Source organism: Cucurbita maxima, unplaced genomic scaffold (genome assembly GCF_002738345.1).
Source record: "Cucurbita maxima cultivar Rimu unplaced genomic scaffold, Cmax_1.0 Cma_Scf00023, whole genome shotgun sequence".
Classification (NCBI taxonomy): Eukaryota; Viridiplantae; Streptophyta; class Magnoliopsida; order Cucurbitales; family Cucurbitaceae; genus Cucurbita; species Cucurbita maxima.
Genome location: NW_019272039.1, coordinates 1661389 through 1676008, shown reverse-complemented (window position 1 = coordinate 1676008; position 14620 = coordinate 1661389). Strand labels below are relative to the sequence as shown.

Sequence of the window (14620 nt, the reverse complement as noted above, 5' to 3'; positions counted from 1 at the left end):
ATTTAAAAAAATGGTGAGTGACGTCAAGAAATGAAAGTAAAAGGTTTTTTTATATATAGTTGATCGTGCACGACTCAATTTATTAAGTTATAAATTATCAAAAAAAAAAAAAGAGAACTAAACTTTACACAAGTGGTGGAATCTTTAGGAAGATGACAATCACCATCTTTTTTTGGCAAAATAGTTTAAGCCCCTATTTTGGAAAGACGTGTTACAGTTTTGTAAAATAATTAGATATGAGTCCCACGAGACCTGCCCAAATAGAGCGGGGAATAAGAGAGATAGTGAATCGAAGTCATGTAAGGACCTGCTCCAAATAGAGCCGAAAATAAGAGATTTCTCCTATTTACCTAAATAGAGCAGGGAATGGGAGAGGTAGCAGTAGAGAGATTTCTCCTATTTGCCTAAACGAGGCCGGGACAAACTACATATATCAAAACTAAGGCACATACAAGTAAATTAAAATTGCTCTCTCTTTCAGATTTGCAATTCTAATACAACAGCACAAATTGATGTCTTAAAATTGAGATTATTGGAACAAGAAACGCATTCACAGCTCTCATGCTTGGGAAAACTGAAACAAATCTTCTTTTCTTTCCTGATTCTTCAGGAAACTGGGCAGAATTCTGACGACTCCAAAATTCTAAAACTGTTTTATGAATAAATGGTAGGATAAAGCTATTCTCCCTTGGTTGATCATCAATCTAAAGCAGCTATGACTGCATCGACAACCTCCTGCGTCGTGCTCTGTCCTCCAAGGTCCTTGGTTCGGTACTTGCCTTCAAATATCACCTTCTTCACGGCTGTTTCTAATCGATCGGCAAAAGATGGAAACTGGAGATGTCTCAGCATCATGGCAGATGATAAGAGCAGCGCTACCGGGTTTGCCTTCTTTTGTTCCACTATCCTATCATTGCCCACATTTCCTGCTGAAGCTCCTTGCTCAAAAACAGCGTGGTCGGCACCAACATTTCCTGAAGAAAAAAAAGAAAGTACAGTTTAAGTATGGCAAGAACCGAGCACTACCTTAGCTCCTACCCCATAAGAAACAAAAAGTGAATGCCGGGGAAAAGAAATATCTACATCTTTTTTCGTATTAGAAGTGTTGGAGCTGAAACCTCGATTGATCTAATGCTCAACGACAACAGTTTGATCCTATCACATTTGGTTGTCAAGGAAATTCTTAGGACATTCAAACTAAGCAAGTGATTATCATCATTTTGAATTCATTCCTTTTAATCTTTCTACTTTTTTTCACATTTGTAACCACCCAAACCACCGCTAGCAGATATCGTCTTCTTTGGGCTTTCCCTTCCAGGCTTCTCTACCCCTTTAGAGCTCAACCTCCTTGGCACATCGCCCTGATACTATTTGCAAAGAGTCCAAGCTTAAAGAGAATAATATCAGGCAAACCACCATGGAAAAATAATATTGTGTACCCTGATATCCATCTCTCTACACTAAATTCTCACTGCCATAGCATTCTCTCCGGTTACCACCAAATTAAGTTTAATTTCTGGTTCCATACTTCTATTGTGGAACTTTCATAACTGTCCAACATTGTTATGCATCAAGGAAATTAAACAATTTCGCCTTCCATCCATCTTAAATTTGAGACATACAAAATAAAAACAAGTCCTGCTCAGAACATGTCTACTTGATGCGCAACGCTGCCTCAATTTAGGCTCTAGGACTAACTTGAGAAATTCTAAAACATAAGGTTTGAATCTGAAACTATGAAACATTTGATCTTACCTCCCGGCATAACTCCTGTGCCACCAGCTATGCCAGCAGCTGTGTTTGCCACCAGATTTCCGTATAGATTGGGTGTCACCTGCAAAACCACATCCAATCATTATCAAATACCATCTCCTACTTTCCCAATATGAAATGTAACTCACTTCCATTGAATTCCTAGTTTTCAGATCACCAACCAAATCCACTCTAATATTTTCATGTTTTCTGCTAAATTCAGTCATCAAAAGTCCCATTCCATGATATATTGGAAGTATGATTAGTTGATCCAAATGCTCCTAGGTAGACTAATCTAGCTATTTCCAAATTTAGATATATAGATAAGATAAAAGGCAAGCCTGTAACAGCCCAAGCCTACCGCTAGCAGATATTGTCCTCTTTGGGCTTTCTCATTCAAGTTTCCCCTCAAGGTTTTTAAAACGTGTCTACTAGGGAGAGGTCTCCACACCCTTATAAAGAATGTTTCGTTCTCCTCCACAACCGATGTGGGATCTCACTCAGCCACACACCAGACATATGTTAAGATCTGAGAATCTAAGTGCATACCATAACATCAAATTGCTCAGGCTTTGAGACCAGTTGCATGCAGCAATTGTCTACAATAACTTCATTGTACTTTATTCCAGGATATTTTGTGGCGACCTCTCGACAAGATTCCAGAAAGAGACCATCTGCAAGTTTCATGATATTTGCTTTGTGCACGGCTGTTACTTTCTTTCTGTTGTTGAGGTAAGCATACTCAAAAGCATATTTAGCAATACGCTCAGAACAGAACTTTGTTATCACCTGGAAAAGAGTGAGTATGAGAGACAAAGAAAGATACTTGGAGAAAACCCCTGAGAATTGCATGGATACCAATTACCACCAATATCAATGTTCTTAAAACTATAGATTTCATATTAGTTAAGATTGTTAAATACATCAATTTGGTTGATAACCTCTTCTGTTTTCTCTGAAGAACTCAAACATTACTTTGGATAAGAATTTCATTTTTAATTTTCTCATCGTAATTTCTTAAGTATAGTTTTCGCCATCTTGAAAACACATTTGAGTTCTTGAATAAATTTAAACAACAACCAATTTTTTTAAAAGCATATGCCCGATTCGATAACCATTTGAGTTTTGGATTTTACTTTTTTAAAAATTAACCTCCATCACTACTACCAAATATGGATTTCTTTGTTTTGTTATCTACTTCTCCACAAAATTTTCCAAATCCAAACCAAGTTATCAACATAGTATCAATTGGAATCAGAACACCGATCGGTCTAAAATAACAAGCACGGCGAATAAAAACATGAGTACCTTAAGGCTTTCCACAACTCCAGGAACGACCTCGTGCTCCAAGCCAGAGTATTCACCCTCTGTATTTTCCCTAATCACAACAATATCCACGTTCTCATGCCTGGTAGGAAGCCCGGGGAGATTAAAGCAATCGACAAGCGACGCATAAAGATCAAGCTCTTTCCTCAGCTGAACATTAAGCGAACTCACACCGCCGCCAACAGGAGTCACCAAACCTCCCTTCAAACACACCTTATTCCTCTTAATCGAGTCCATTACTTCTTGAGGCACCTTCTTCATGTCGCCATGAACCTCAAACTTTTCAAAATAAACAGGGGCGTGCATCGCATCCATGACTTGCTCCACTGCACCAGTAACCAAGGGACCGATTCCATCTCCAGGAATCAAGGTCACGCCTCTTGGAGCGCCGTCTCCTGGTCGGGGCATGTAAGTGACGGATCGATTTTGAGCATCGATTTTGGATTTGAAACATGAAGACAAAAGGGCTGGATTTTCGGAAGAGCTGGATTTTGAGAGGAGCTGCTTGATGATGGGAACGGATCGTCGAGCCATCGGTTAAGAAGAGTTTTTAAGAATCGGGATGTTTAGGGTTCCGGCGGTGTAACGCTGAGCTAACAACTGGGATGGATCATGAGGGGTCGCCGGAACCGGTAAAGTACTGGCAGAATGGGAAAGTCTAATGAGAGAAAATAAAATTCAGCGTTAGGCAGCCAAGAGAAAAGGAAAATACTGGGGGTAAATATCCAGTGCGGTCAAGAACATTGAATTTAAGTTTCAACAACCAATCGTTAAACGCTGAGTGTCAATGCCGTGGAATAATTCTTTGATTTCAGTGCGTCCGCCGCAGCAGATAAATGAATACGTCACTCTTTTTTTTTTTTAATAAATAATTGTTTTAAATCCAGCTACAATTTAGGAGTCATTTACTCGTTTATTAAGTTGCTCCATTTTTATTTTAAACGTTCAAATTTATTTTTAAAATGTTATAATTTTAAAATTTTACTCTTTTAATAAGCTTTAGATCGAAATATAATTTTTAAAAATATTTTTAAAGTGTTTAATAAATTATAATATATATATATATATATATATATTTATTTATTTGTGAACTTTATTGGAAAAGTAAGTAGCGACGAGGACAATTTAGGATAATCTTTCTACGAGTTGATATCGGGATCAGTGTAATACATTAAAGTTTTATGATCTTTAGCACCGTAAGGTTAACTAATCGGGTTTCGTGGCCGAACATTAGGTTTGAACAATCCAAAAGGATGTGAAGTCCTTTTAAAGGGTTGACACGAAGATTCTTTTAGAAAGAGATTTGGTGTTTTTTTTTGTCTTTATGTCTCTATGTTTGATAAAACCTTGGTAAATGTTAGAATTCTGTCGGTTTTGCCTCTAATGATGGGCCGTTCAGTTCAATCCTTTCAAGCCCAAATAAATTGGGCTAAAATGTTGTAGCCCAGCCCGCATGGTTGGGCCCATAATGAATTAACCGGGGAATTTTGTCGTGTAGCTAATAAAAAATATGGTTATATTTAAAACCACGTGTTTAAATATAATAAAACAAAATTAGAATAAAATTTGTGATTAAAATAACTTTAAAAAATGTTTGATAAATTTATAAGCTTTTAAATCTACATTTAATATGTCTTATATTTAAAAAAAAAAATATCAAAAGTATAAAACTTATTAAATAAAAAAATTATAATTTAATGATTAATCTAATTATTTTAAATATATGTTTAATCACCATTAATTTTATTTCTATTATTTCATTATATATAAAAAGGCTCGTTGCTTATTTGTTGTTAGCATATAATATTACTTTCTTACACGTTTTCTAAAACACTTGACTAAGTCTCGTTTATGTTCGAATTCTGTGTGACTTATGATTTTCATACGGTTGACTTATTAATCGGGTTAAAGCAAGTGTCGGATAATCGATATTTTTGTTGTCACAACAGTGCAATTGTGACACTTGGCATGGATAGAGAGACGGAATATGATCTAGTTTCCTATATCATAGAGGAAACTATTTTTCGATCGAGATTAAGTGAACATTAAGTAAATTTAGTAACATTTAAGATATAATCAACAAAAAGAAGTGAAACTGTTTTGTCCCTGTCCTGTCCCATTCCAAACATATAGTTGTCTGTCTCTTATCCCTGTCTGTATTTGAAAATGGAATGACACCACAATAATGATTTTCCCCCTTTGTGGAGGCTGAAAATATAAGCATTATATTTCTACAAAATAAATAAATAAATAAATAAAAATGTGATTATTCAATACAACAATTATTAGAGTGAATAAATTAAAGAAAAAATTAACCTTTTTTTTAAATTAAATTTTATTTTGTGTCTATTAAATTGAAATTAAACTAAAACAAATATTTATCGATATGGGTTTAAGTATTTTTGTTTTCTTTATACTTTAAAAAGTTTAAGCATAAAGTTAGTTTGAATTTAAATTTTAACCAAAGTTTTCAATATCAAAATTTATTATTTAACGAATGATTCAATTCAATTATAGTAATGATTACGTTGGGTATATAATTAATTTTTTTTTTAGAATATAAAACTTAGAAATTTATTTATAATAATTAAAACAAAATTGACATTTTTCACTTAGAACATGATGCTGCAAACAAAAAAGTCGAAGCTTTCACAAAATCGCAAAAGCTCTTTACTTCCCATAGAAAATAAGCGAAATGAAATGGAACGATAAGACTAAAAAAAATCTTATTCGTATTCCCCAATGCTTCATTGACTCGATCACAACGCCGCATGGGCGCAAAGCCTTCCCCTGCCACTCGGATTTGCCTCCATTTTTACCCCTTTTGATGCTCTCTGAGTTCATTTGATTTAGCCCCTTCCCTGGCTGCTACTCATGGCTTGCCTGAGTGACAACACCTGGGTCGCTCCCCTCTCCAATCAACTCGCCGACTGTGCTTCTCTTCGGGATAAAGAACATGGCGGCGACAGCGACGGCGACGGTGACACACCCTCTTTTATCTCTGCGGCTTCTCAACAGTTCAGGCTCGAGAGGGTCTTCCCCGTTTATGCCATGGGGTCTTCCAAGCCCCTTGCCGTCGTGGGTTCCGATTTGGGTGACCCAATTTGGGACGCTATCAGGCAAGAGGCTAAGCTGGATGTACGTTTCTCGAACACCCTTTTCCTGTTTATGTCACTTGATTAGTTAATGGACTTGTTTAGTTCCAATCCTTGGTGGGTTTTGGGTTTGTTTGATATTAAGTTGAATGAAAATCCCTTTTATTGATGAAATTTTGTGTAGGCTGAGATGGAACCAATTTTAAGCAGCTTCTTATATGCCAGCATCTTGTCACATGATTGTTTAGAGCAAGCATTGAGTTTTGTTCTGTCCAATAGGCTACAGAATCCCACTCTCTTAGCTACTCAGTTAATGGACATATTCTTTGATGTTATGATGCATGATAGAACCATTCAACAGGCCATTCGCTTAGATTTGCAGGTATAAGTCTATTGCTGCTGGTTTAAGCTTTTGAATTTAGTGTCAATTACCAATATGAAACTTGTTAGGGAACTTTCTTTGGCTTGGCAGGCCTTTAAAGAACGGGATCCTTCTTGTTTGTCTTATAGTTCAGCGCTTTTGTATCCTAAGGTAATCGATGTTTTCGAATTGAGTTCGAGTTTGATTCAACAGGGCTACTCCCATTGTTACAACTCTAACCACTTAGATTGCTGCTCCTTGCAGGGTTACCATTCTCTTCAGGTGCATAGAGTGGCACATGCTTTGTGGAGCCGAGGACGCACTGTGTTGGCTTTGGCATTACAAAGCCGAGTTAGCGAGGTAAATTGATACTTCTACCCGACGTGTCTGTGTTGACATCTTAGTTAATTCCTAGGATGATTTTTTTGTTCTTTTTGCAGGTTTTTGCTGCCGACATTCATCCTGGTCAGTTAATCCTCGATTATCGCCCTTTCGTTTAAGTTTGGGAGATGGAACTAGAGTGATTCTTTGTTAACTTAAAGTAATGGAGTATTCGTATGTGGAGTTGCAAAACAATATTGAAAAAATGGTTTGAGAAAACTCCTCATAGGATCGTTATTACTCCAAAAGATCATATTCTTGATGGTCTCATGTTCTAAAGTTAAGTGTTTTTTGTCCTTTTTTTTTTCCAGCTGCAAAAATTGGAGATGGAATACTCTTGGATCATGGAACAGGTGTTGTTATTGGTGAAACTGCTGTTGTGGGTAACCGAGTTTCATTGATGCATGTAAATTCCTTGTCTTGTCTTGTTGCTATTGCTTGTGAAAACTTCAACTGTTATCTCCGACTCTTCGTTCCATGTATTTCTGTGAGATTCCATATCGGTTGGGGAGGAGCACGAAGCATTCTTTATAAGGGTGTGGAAACTTCTACCTAGTAGGTGCATTAAAACCTTGAGAAAAAGCTTAGAAGGGAAAGTCTCAAGAGGACAATATCTGTTAACGGTGGGCTTGGGTTGTTACAAATGGTATCGAAGCCACACACCGGGCAATGTGCCAACGAGGAGGCTGAGCCTTAAAGGGGGTGGACACGAGGTGGTGTGCCAGCAAGGACGTTGGGCCTCGAAGGAGGGTGGATTGTGAAATCCCACATCGGTTGGGGAGGAGCCCGAAGCATTCTTTATAAGGGTGTGGAAACCTCTCCCTAGTAGACGCGTTTTAAAACCTTGAGGGGAAACCTGAAAGGGAAAGCCCAAAGAGGACAATATCTGTTAGCGGTGGGCTCGGACCGTTAAATTTGTAATGGCTAAGCTTTCTTCTGCATTAAATGGAAGGACACAACCCCTACGCCTTCAAAACCTTCCCATTCTTCCACACTAACAAATGTTTATATGAATGTACTTTGTATATCAAGATTAGTTTATTTATCTTTTGCCATAAACTCTCAACAAGCCTCTTGCTCCAAAGTAAGTTTTTGCTGCAATAACCTGTCAGCTGAATCTCTGGTTTTTTTTCTTGGTTCAATATTTCTCAGGGTGTAACTTTGGGGGGCACTGGGAAAGAAGTTGGCGATCGTCATCCTAAGGTTGGTGACGGTGCACTAATCGGAGCCTCGACTACCATACTCGGAAACATTAAGATAGGCAATGGGGCAATGGTGGCTGCTGGTTCCCTTGTATTAAAAGATGTTGCCCCACACAGGTTTAAACTTTAAGGCATATTCTTTGTGGATCATAACTTTTTACAAGTGCAATATATCTGATTCCACACACACTCTCTCTTTCTGTTGATTTGTAGTATGATAGCTGGAATTCCGGCCAAGGTGATCGGGTATGTCGAGGAGCAGGATCCGTCTTTAACAATGAAGCATGGTATGTTTAGATTTTCTTTAAACAAAGCATTTGATATCCTGAGCTTTTTATATCGACATCGTTACGGTAGCTGCTTTTTGTTTGTCGTGTAGATGCTACCAAAGATTTCTTTGAACATGTTGCTGGTAGTAACTATGGCCGATATCCTAGAGCCACTGGTTAGCTCTCTCTTATCATTTTCATTCAAACACACATCCTGGATTTGGATTTTTATGATCAGTCTACACATGAACACTATCCAATTATATAAGTTTCGTCTTTTGATCTCGGGTACTTTGTATTCTGCAGGTCAGTGCCCCGAGACTAAGGATAATCGGCACTGAGAGCGTGCCTCCGCCCTCGTTTCAGCATGCTGATGACAACGTGCAAGTGGTATTATTACAAAGCTTGTTCTTTTAGATTAACTTTTTACTTGCTAAGGTAATAAGATGAAATATAGTAGTAGGAGGTTGGGAGATTATGTTCTGATGAGATATATGAATGTTTTTGTATAAATAATTTAACTCCGGTACAATTTTTTACAATGGGGAATGAAACATTTCTTATACAAGTATGTAGAAACTTCTCCCTAGTAGACACGTTTTAAAACTGTGATGTTGATGACAATATGTAATGAGCCAAAGTTGACAATATCTGCTAGCGGTGAATTTTGGTTGTTACAAATGGTATTAGAGCTAGATACCGGGTGGTATGCCAATGAGGACACTAGGCTCCCAAGGGGGTGGATTGTGAGATCCCACATTGGTTGAAAAGAGGTACGAAACATTCCTAAAAGGACGTGGAAACCTCTCCCCATTAGAGACATTCTAAAATCGTGAGGATAACGGCAATACGTAATGAGTCAAAGCGGACAATATTTGTTAGCGGTGGGTGGGCTTGGATTGTTATAATACATGATGAAGATAGAAAATTTTCCAGCTTCGTCTTGACCGGCGACCCAACTTCTATCACGAGGGTGGATTTGGTGGCAGGTGTGGGAAGGACACGAGTTTTCCGGCTACCGCCCCGGGAAGGAACACGAGTTTTCCAGCTTTATAAGCTTTTTATAGAAGATTTCTAATAGAATTCAAATGTTTTTCAATGGTGAATCAGGTTACTAAATTTTATATAAGTGGATAAACATGGAGGAGAGATGAGAACTGAAGTTAGAAAATTTGGCCAAAATGTCAAATATTATTGTTTGTCACTGAATTATATATGTTTGCTATCTCATATTTCATGTAACAACCTTAAAAATGAAACAGACAACAAAAGAAAAACACAACAACCATTTGGTTGTTCTTCCATTATTGTTGTTGTTGCCCTGTCCTGCCTCTTCCGCAGTCGCCTCCGGTCGACCAATCGTCCCCACCCCGTCGCCCAATTTTCGAACATTCATGTAACGTCGTTAGTAAAAAACTATACATGTTCTGTTCTGTGGCTATTGCTGAGTCTGCAAAAGAAAATGTGCAGGTTCACATTTCGCCGTGTAGTTAAATTTCGATGTACAGTACTTCCGATGAACCCCGGTGAGCTTCCCCGTCGCCGCTCTCTGATGGAACCCCACCATCAGTCTCGAGCATTCTCTGCAAAATTCAACGGCAGCCACCGTTAATACTCCGAAGAAAATGGAGATCAAGAGAACAGAGAAGAAAACCGTACAGTAGCTGATCTTCTGAGTAGCTAGAATGCCACTGGCATGTCCGGCTCCACCCCTTGACTCCGGTGAGAGTACATTGAGCTGTGTAAGTCGCCGCTGCCGCCAGCAGAGAGGGCGGGAATCGCAGCATTTCATACTCCACGAGTGAGAGCTCGATCAAGAAGAATGCCAATAGCTCAAGCTGTTTAATTGACAGAATTCTTAGTTTAAGAACAAATTGCTTAGAACCGACATAAAATCAAAAGCTGATCAGCAACCTTATTGTTAGATTGAGCTGCTTTAAGGAACCTTCGGAGGAACACAAAGGGTGTCGGAACCGACATATTGAACTGTAGACAGTTGAGCATCACTGTCTCCTACAAGAACAGAACTAAAACTCGATAAATGTTTCACAGACAAAGATCTTGTCGAACAAGAACAACAATGGAGCTAGAGAATTCACCATTTCAAGAACTTCTTTCCTAGAGTAAGCTTTATCAGAAATAAGAATCAAATCTCCGACAACAGGGATAGAAACTTCTTCATATTTGCAAGCTAAGAGCATAGAAACCAAACCAACCAGCTGAAGTTTCTTCCTCACAACTGTTTTTTGCGACAAGAATCTGTCTATCAGATTCACAGTGAGAAACAATGTTTCTCCAATGAGATCAAACTTGTCGTGCACTTCAATAAGCCAGTCGATCAGTATAGCTCTCATTTTCTCATTAATGTCGAATTGTTTCGTCATGTAATTCGGGGAAACACAGCTCGAATTCTGCACCAGACAAAGTTCAAAAAGCTCTAAGATGAACAGATCATTCCTTGAAAATGGCAGCCAAGATCCACAGCCAATTTACCTCTAGTTTTCTGTAGTGTGCATAAAGTTCATCGACATAATCGACAACGGCAAGCGGGTTCGTGGAATCGACACCATCGATATCGATTACCGGGTCGTCGTGTTCATCTGTGATATCCTCCATTTCAACCTCCGCCTAGATTACAGAAGATCGAACATGAAATTTGAACATAAAAACTGTCTGAATTGCTTGTTGGGGGATTGGGTTTTCTTACCATTTGGGTGGATTCCTGAGACAATGATGATGGTTCTGGTTTCTCCAAGAACATGGGAACTGGATGATCATTTTCTACTGTTTTGCAATCCTCGTCTACAAATATGGAATGTCCAAACGCATTTGAGTTTGAAAGAAATGAGTTAGGCTTATTAGTTCCCTGCCCAAGATAAACAAATCATAAAGATCCATTATCAAAAGGCGACTGGTTTTGTTCCTTAAAAAACAGTGCACAAAGAACAGAGAGTGTTTTACTTGTGGCTGATGATACTGTTGACTACTCGCAATCTGAGCAGCAAACTTCCTGTAAAAGCAACATTTTCAAATTTCAAGACAAACCCTTTTCCATTTTTCATTTGGAAGATTCAAAATCCAAACAAAACCCACCTCGTAATCGGCCTATGAAATGGATCAACCTGCTTTTTCTCATAGATTTCTTGCTTCCTAAGTAAGAAAAAGGGAAAATCTCAACATCGAAATCCTCACCAAATTCAAAAACAAAACATGAAACTCCAAGGATTCAAATGATATACCCTGAGAGAGCTCTCTTGTTAACAACACAAGGGTAAGCTTGATAATTCTGATTGATATCATTAAGAGCTCTTCGATTATTAGTTCTACTAATCTCCTGCCCAAAGGCCCTCCCCCTGTTCTCCAACCCTCCTCCTAAAACCACCATTCACAGACCCAAAATCAGCAAAAGGTAAAGAAAAAACACAAATTGGGAAGGGGATTCTGCAAAGGAAGCAAACCTGGAAGAAACCCAGTGGGTTTGATTATCAAGTTGGGATTGTTCTCGTCGGAAAACGCCATTAATTCCGGTGAACAGAGAACAGAAACAGCCCCAGAACGAAGAAGGAGATGGTGGAAGCAAAATCTGTCAAAACGGGGAAATGGGTAAGCTTAAAACCAGCATCTACAAGGAGCCAGTGAGAGAAGAGGGGGTTTAATGGAGAGGGTATTTGTCTAGAAAAAGCATATTAATTAGACGCCATGGTGTTTTCAAAAGCAACGGCTAGTGAGTGTAAAATGACCGTTGGATGTTGGGGGCGTGGGTTGGCCGATGCGAAAAAGAGAAGACTTTCCTCTGGGTTTGTCCGAACAACGGTCACCTGAGCTGTTTTAATTTTTTTTCCTTTGCCTTTCTTTGGCACGTGCCTACCCTTTATCATTTTTACCGCATTTCATTTCAAATTTAACTCACTTTTTTTTTTTTTTTATTATTCTCATTCTTTTTTTTTATTAAATTACAAATTAGATTCTCTTACTTTGTATTTAGCTTCAATTTCGTCCGTTTTTTAAAGTTCTATTCAATTTTGTTCGGTTTGAGCTTAAATTCATTTTGGTCTATATTACCGGGTTAAATCTCATAACTATCTATAAGACTAAAATGACACTGAAACGTTAACTAATGAAGTTTGACCAACTAAATTATAGTGATCAAATTGAAACTAATTTCAACTCACGAGCTTACTTAGCAAAAAAAATAGGTTGAATAATAGGCTTTGGGACATTTGGCGCAAGGATTCTAACACTTATGGCACGAGAATCTTTTAGTACAAGTGTGATGGTACGAAGATTTAGACTTTCCATCTAAAATAATAGTGTAAATTAAATACGGCTGAGTTTTGCTTATTTTGTTAACTATTCTATAAATATAAATATTCAAATTTCAATACTCAAATATGACACGATTAACTATTTTTTGAAATATTTTAAGTATTTAATCAAATTTTGTGTTAAGAATCTTATCCCGGACGTGCTTTTTGAGACACTCTTTAGTATGAGAGTTTGAGTCTTTCATGTCTATCATTTATTTTGAGGCTCGAAGTTAGAAAGGTGATGAAAGTTTCATTACCGACGTAGATAGGTGGAGGGCTGTCGCAGAGAGAGAGGTGAATTTAAAAATTGAAAAGTAATTTGATGTTGTGAAGATATAAAATTTAAATATAAAGTGTATTGGATGCGAATAAAAAAAATAATATTTAAAAAGGGAGATATTCCTTTCCCATTGCCAGCTTGTCCCCCACAAAAGGGGTGCCTGCAACGTGGCATGCTTTGTTTTCTTTTCTTTTGAATTTTAGAGGCTGAATGGCTCCTAAAAATGGAGGCTCCAATCCGATGGCAATTATCCTCTTTAACATTCATGGGATCCGAATTAGAAGGACAGTTACATGCTTTGTATTCCACTACAACCCTTCCATTGGATGGGGATTAGAATAACACACTCCGGAGAGTTATCAAACAGCCTAGACGACGTCTGTATGTTTTTTCCCTAAAGGGTAACGGAAATGGGAGAGTACTTTTTTCCCCTTCCTATGGATGTGTAGTATTTAAATATAAAGCATCTAACCGTCCTTGTAATTCGATGAGTGAATCCTCTTAAGTTATGTGGGTAATTTGCACTCCAGTATTATACAGAAATTGGGAAATCCGGTCCCACTCCAAAAATAGAATTAGGTATCCTTGTCAGCTCTTCAATGGAATGTCTTGAATCCAAATAGGCTTAACAATCCTACACGTTTGTACCTTTATATATATTATGGTTTTGGAATTGTTTTTTAAATTATTATTTTTTAAATTTTATTTATAATATCTTATAAAATTTTAATGTCAAATATTTACAAGTTGCAACGCATCATTAATATCGGTTATAAACAGTTAAATATTTTTATAATTTATTTAAAAATATAGTTGGTTGAATTGCAACTCTATTTTTAAGTCCGTGACTGAACTAAAAAATGTTAAGCTTTAACTTATTTAATAATTACATTAAAACATTATTAAAAAAAATATTTTGTCACATTATTAAAAAACTGATTTGAAACAATAAAATACCATAAAATAATTTAAAAACTTAAAAAAAATCATCCATAGCCCAACTTAGTTGGCTTTTTCTATTGACTAAGACTAATTAGTTAAATTACAAATTTGGTTTTTTTCGAGTTTACGAGATAATTTATAAGATTTTAATGAACTATGAGAAATAAATCTAAAATTATAAAGATCAAATTTATAATTTAACTTAAAATTACAGTTAATAATTGTTTGGGCTAGAACAGTATAAGTTAGTTGACCAGTTAGGAAGTTCTCCGGAGTTGTGTTGTATCAATTTTAAGGATTATGGACATAAGGTGTTATGATGATACCAAAACGAAACCTCACTTCAGTAGACATAGTACAAGAATGAACTAGTGGACATGCAACATTCAAATAAACGAGAGGTATATGAATGAGAGTGATTCATAATAGTGGTTAAGAAAAGTAATATTTGACTTTAAGTAATTTCATGTCGGGTGTGACACTAGAGTATATAAATAAACTGAAATCACATATGAATGAGAGTGATACTGAAGATAAGATAGGTACGAAAGTCACTACTTATACCAATAAAGAACATATTTCTCGGGTGACTCGATCATAAAATTTAAATTTTATAGTTTTAAGTATTTTTAAAAATTTTAAAAAATGAAAGGTATTTAATGATTTATATATATATATATATATATATATATATATATATTTTGT

At 36.9% G+C, this 14620-nt stretch overlaps 3 protein-coding genes across 4 annotated transcripts; 1 reads left to right on the top strand and 2 right to left on the bottom strand.

The window, feature by feature from the left end:
- Positions 1-451: 451 nt before the first annotated feature.
- LOC111497352 (isocitrate dehydrogenase [NAD] regulatory subunit 1, mitochondrial) lies at positions 452-3757 on the bottom strand. 2 transcript variants are annotated; one of them, XM_023148136.1, is made up of 4 exons: positions 3061-3757; positions 2302-2529; positions 1756-1834; positions 452-974 (listed from the first exon to the last, which is right to left on the bottom strand). In XM_023148136.1, the coding sequence occupies exons 1-4, from the start codon at positions 3610-3612 to the stop codon at positions 700-702; spliced, it is 1134 nt and encodes a 377-aa protein (XP_023003904.1). In that variant the 5' UTR covers positions 3613-3757; the 3' UTR covers positions 452-699. The 2 variants fall into 2 exon arrangements, with proteins under 2 accessions (XP_023003904.1, XP_023003903.1); XM_023148135.1 differs by having other exon boundaries at positions 2302-2541; positions 3061-3755.
- A 2020-nt stretch (positions 3758-5777) lies between these two features.
- LOC111497355 (serine acetyltransferase 2-like) lies at positions 5778-8954 on the top strand. The gene is made up of 10 exons (XM_023148138.1): positions 5778-6216; positions 6358-6555; positions 6646-6705; positions 6799-6894; positions 6975-6999; positions 7227-7321; positions 8068-8234; positions 8331-8404; positions 8497-8562; positions 8693-8954. Exons 1-10 carry the CDS (start codon positions 5953-5955, stop codon positions 8725-8727), a joined length of 1080 nt encoding a protein of 359 aa, XP_023003906.1. The 5' UTR covers positions 5778-5952; the 3' UTR covers positions 8728-8954.
- A 590-nt stretch (positions 8955-9544) lies between these two features.
- On the bottom strand, positions 9545-12053 carry LOC111497345 (G2/mitotic-specific cyclin-2-like). Its single transcript, XM_023148121.1, has 10 exons — positions 11845-12053; positions 11626-11758; positions 11480-11536; positions 11348-11396; positions 11094-11252; positions 10880-11014; positions 10486-10797; positions 10301-10399; positions 10046-10224; positions 9545-9969 (listed from the first exon to the last, which is right to left on the bottom strand). Exons 1-10 carry the CDS (start codon positions 11903-11905, stop codon positions 9825-9827), a joined length of 1329 nt encoding a protein of 442 aa, XP_023003889.1. The 5' UTR covers positions 11906-12053; the 3' UTR covers positions 9545-9824.
- Positions 12054-14620: the final 2567 nt, after the last annotated feature.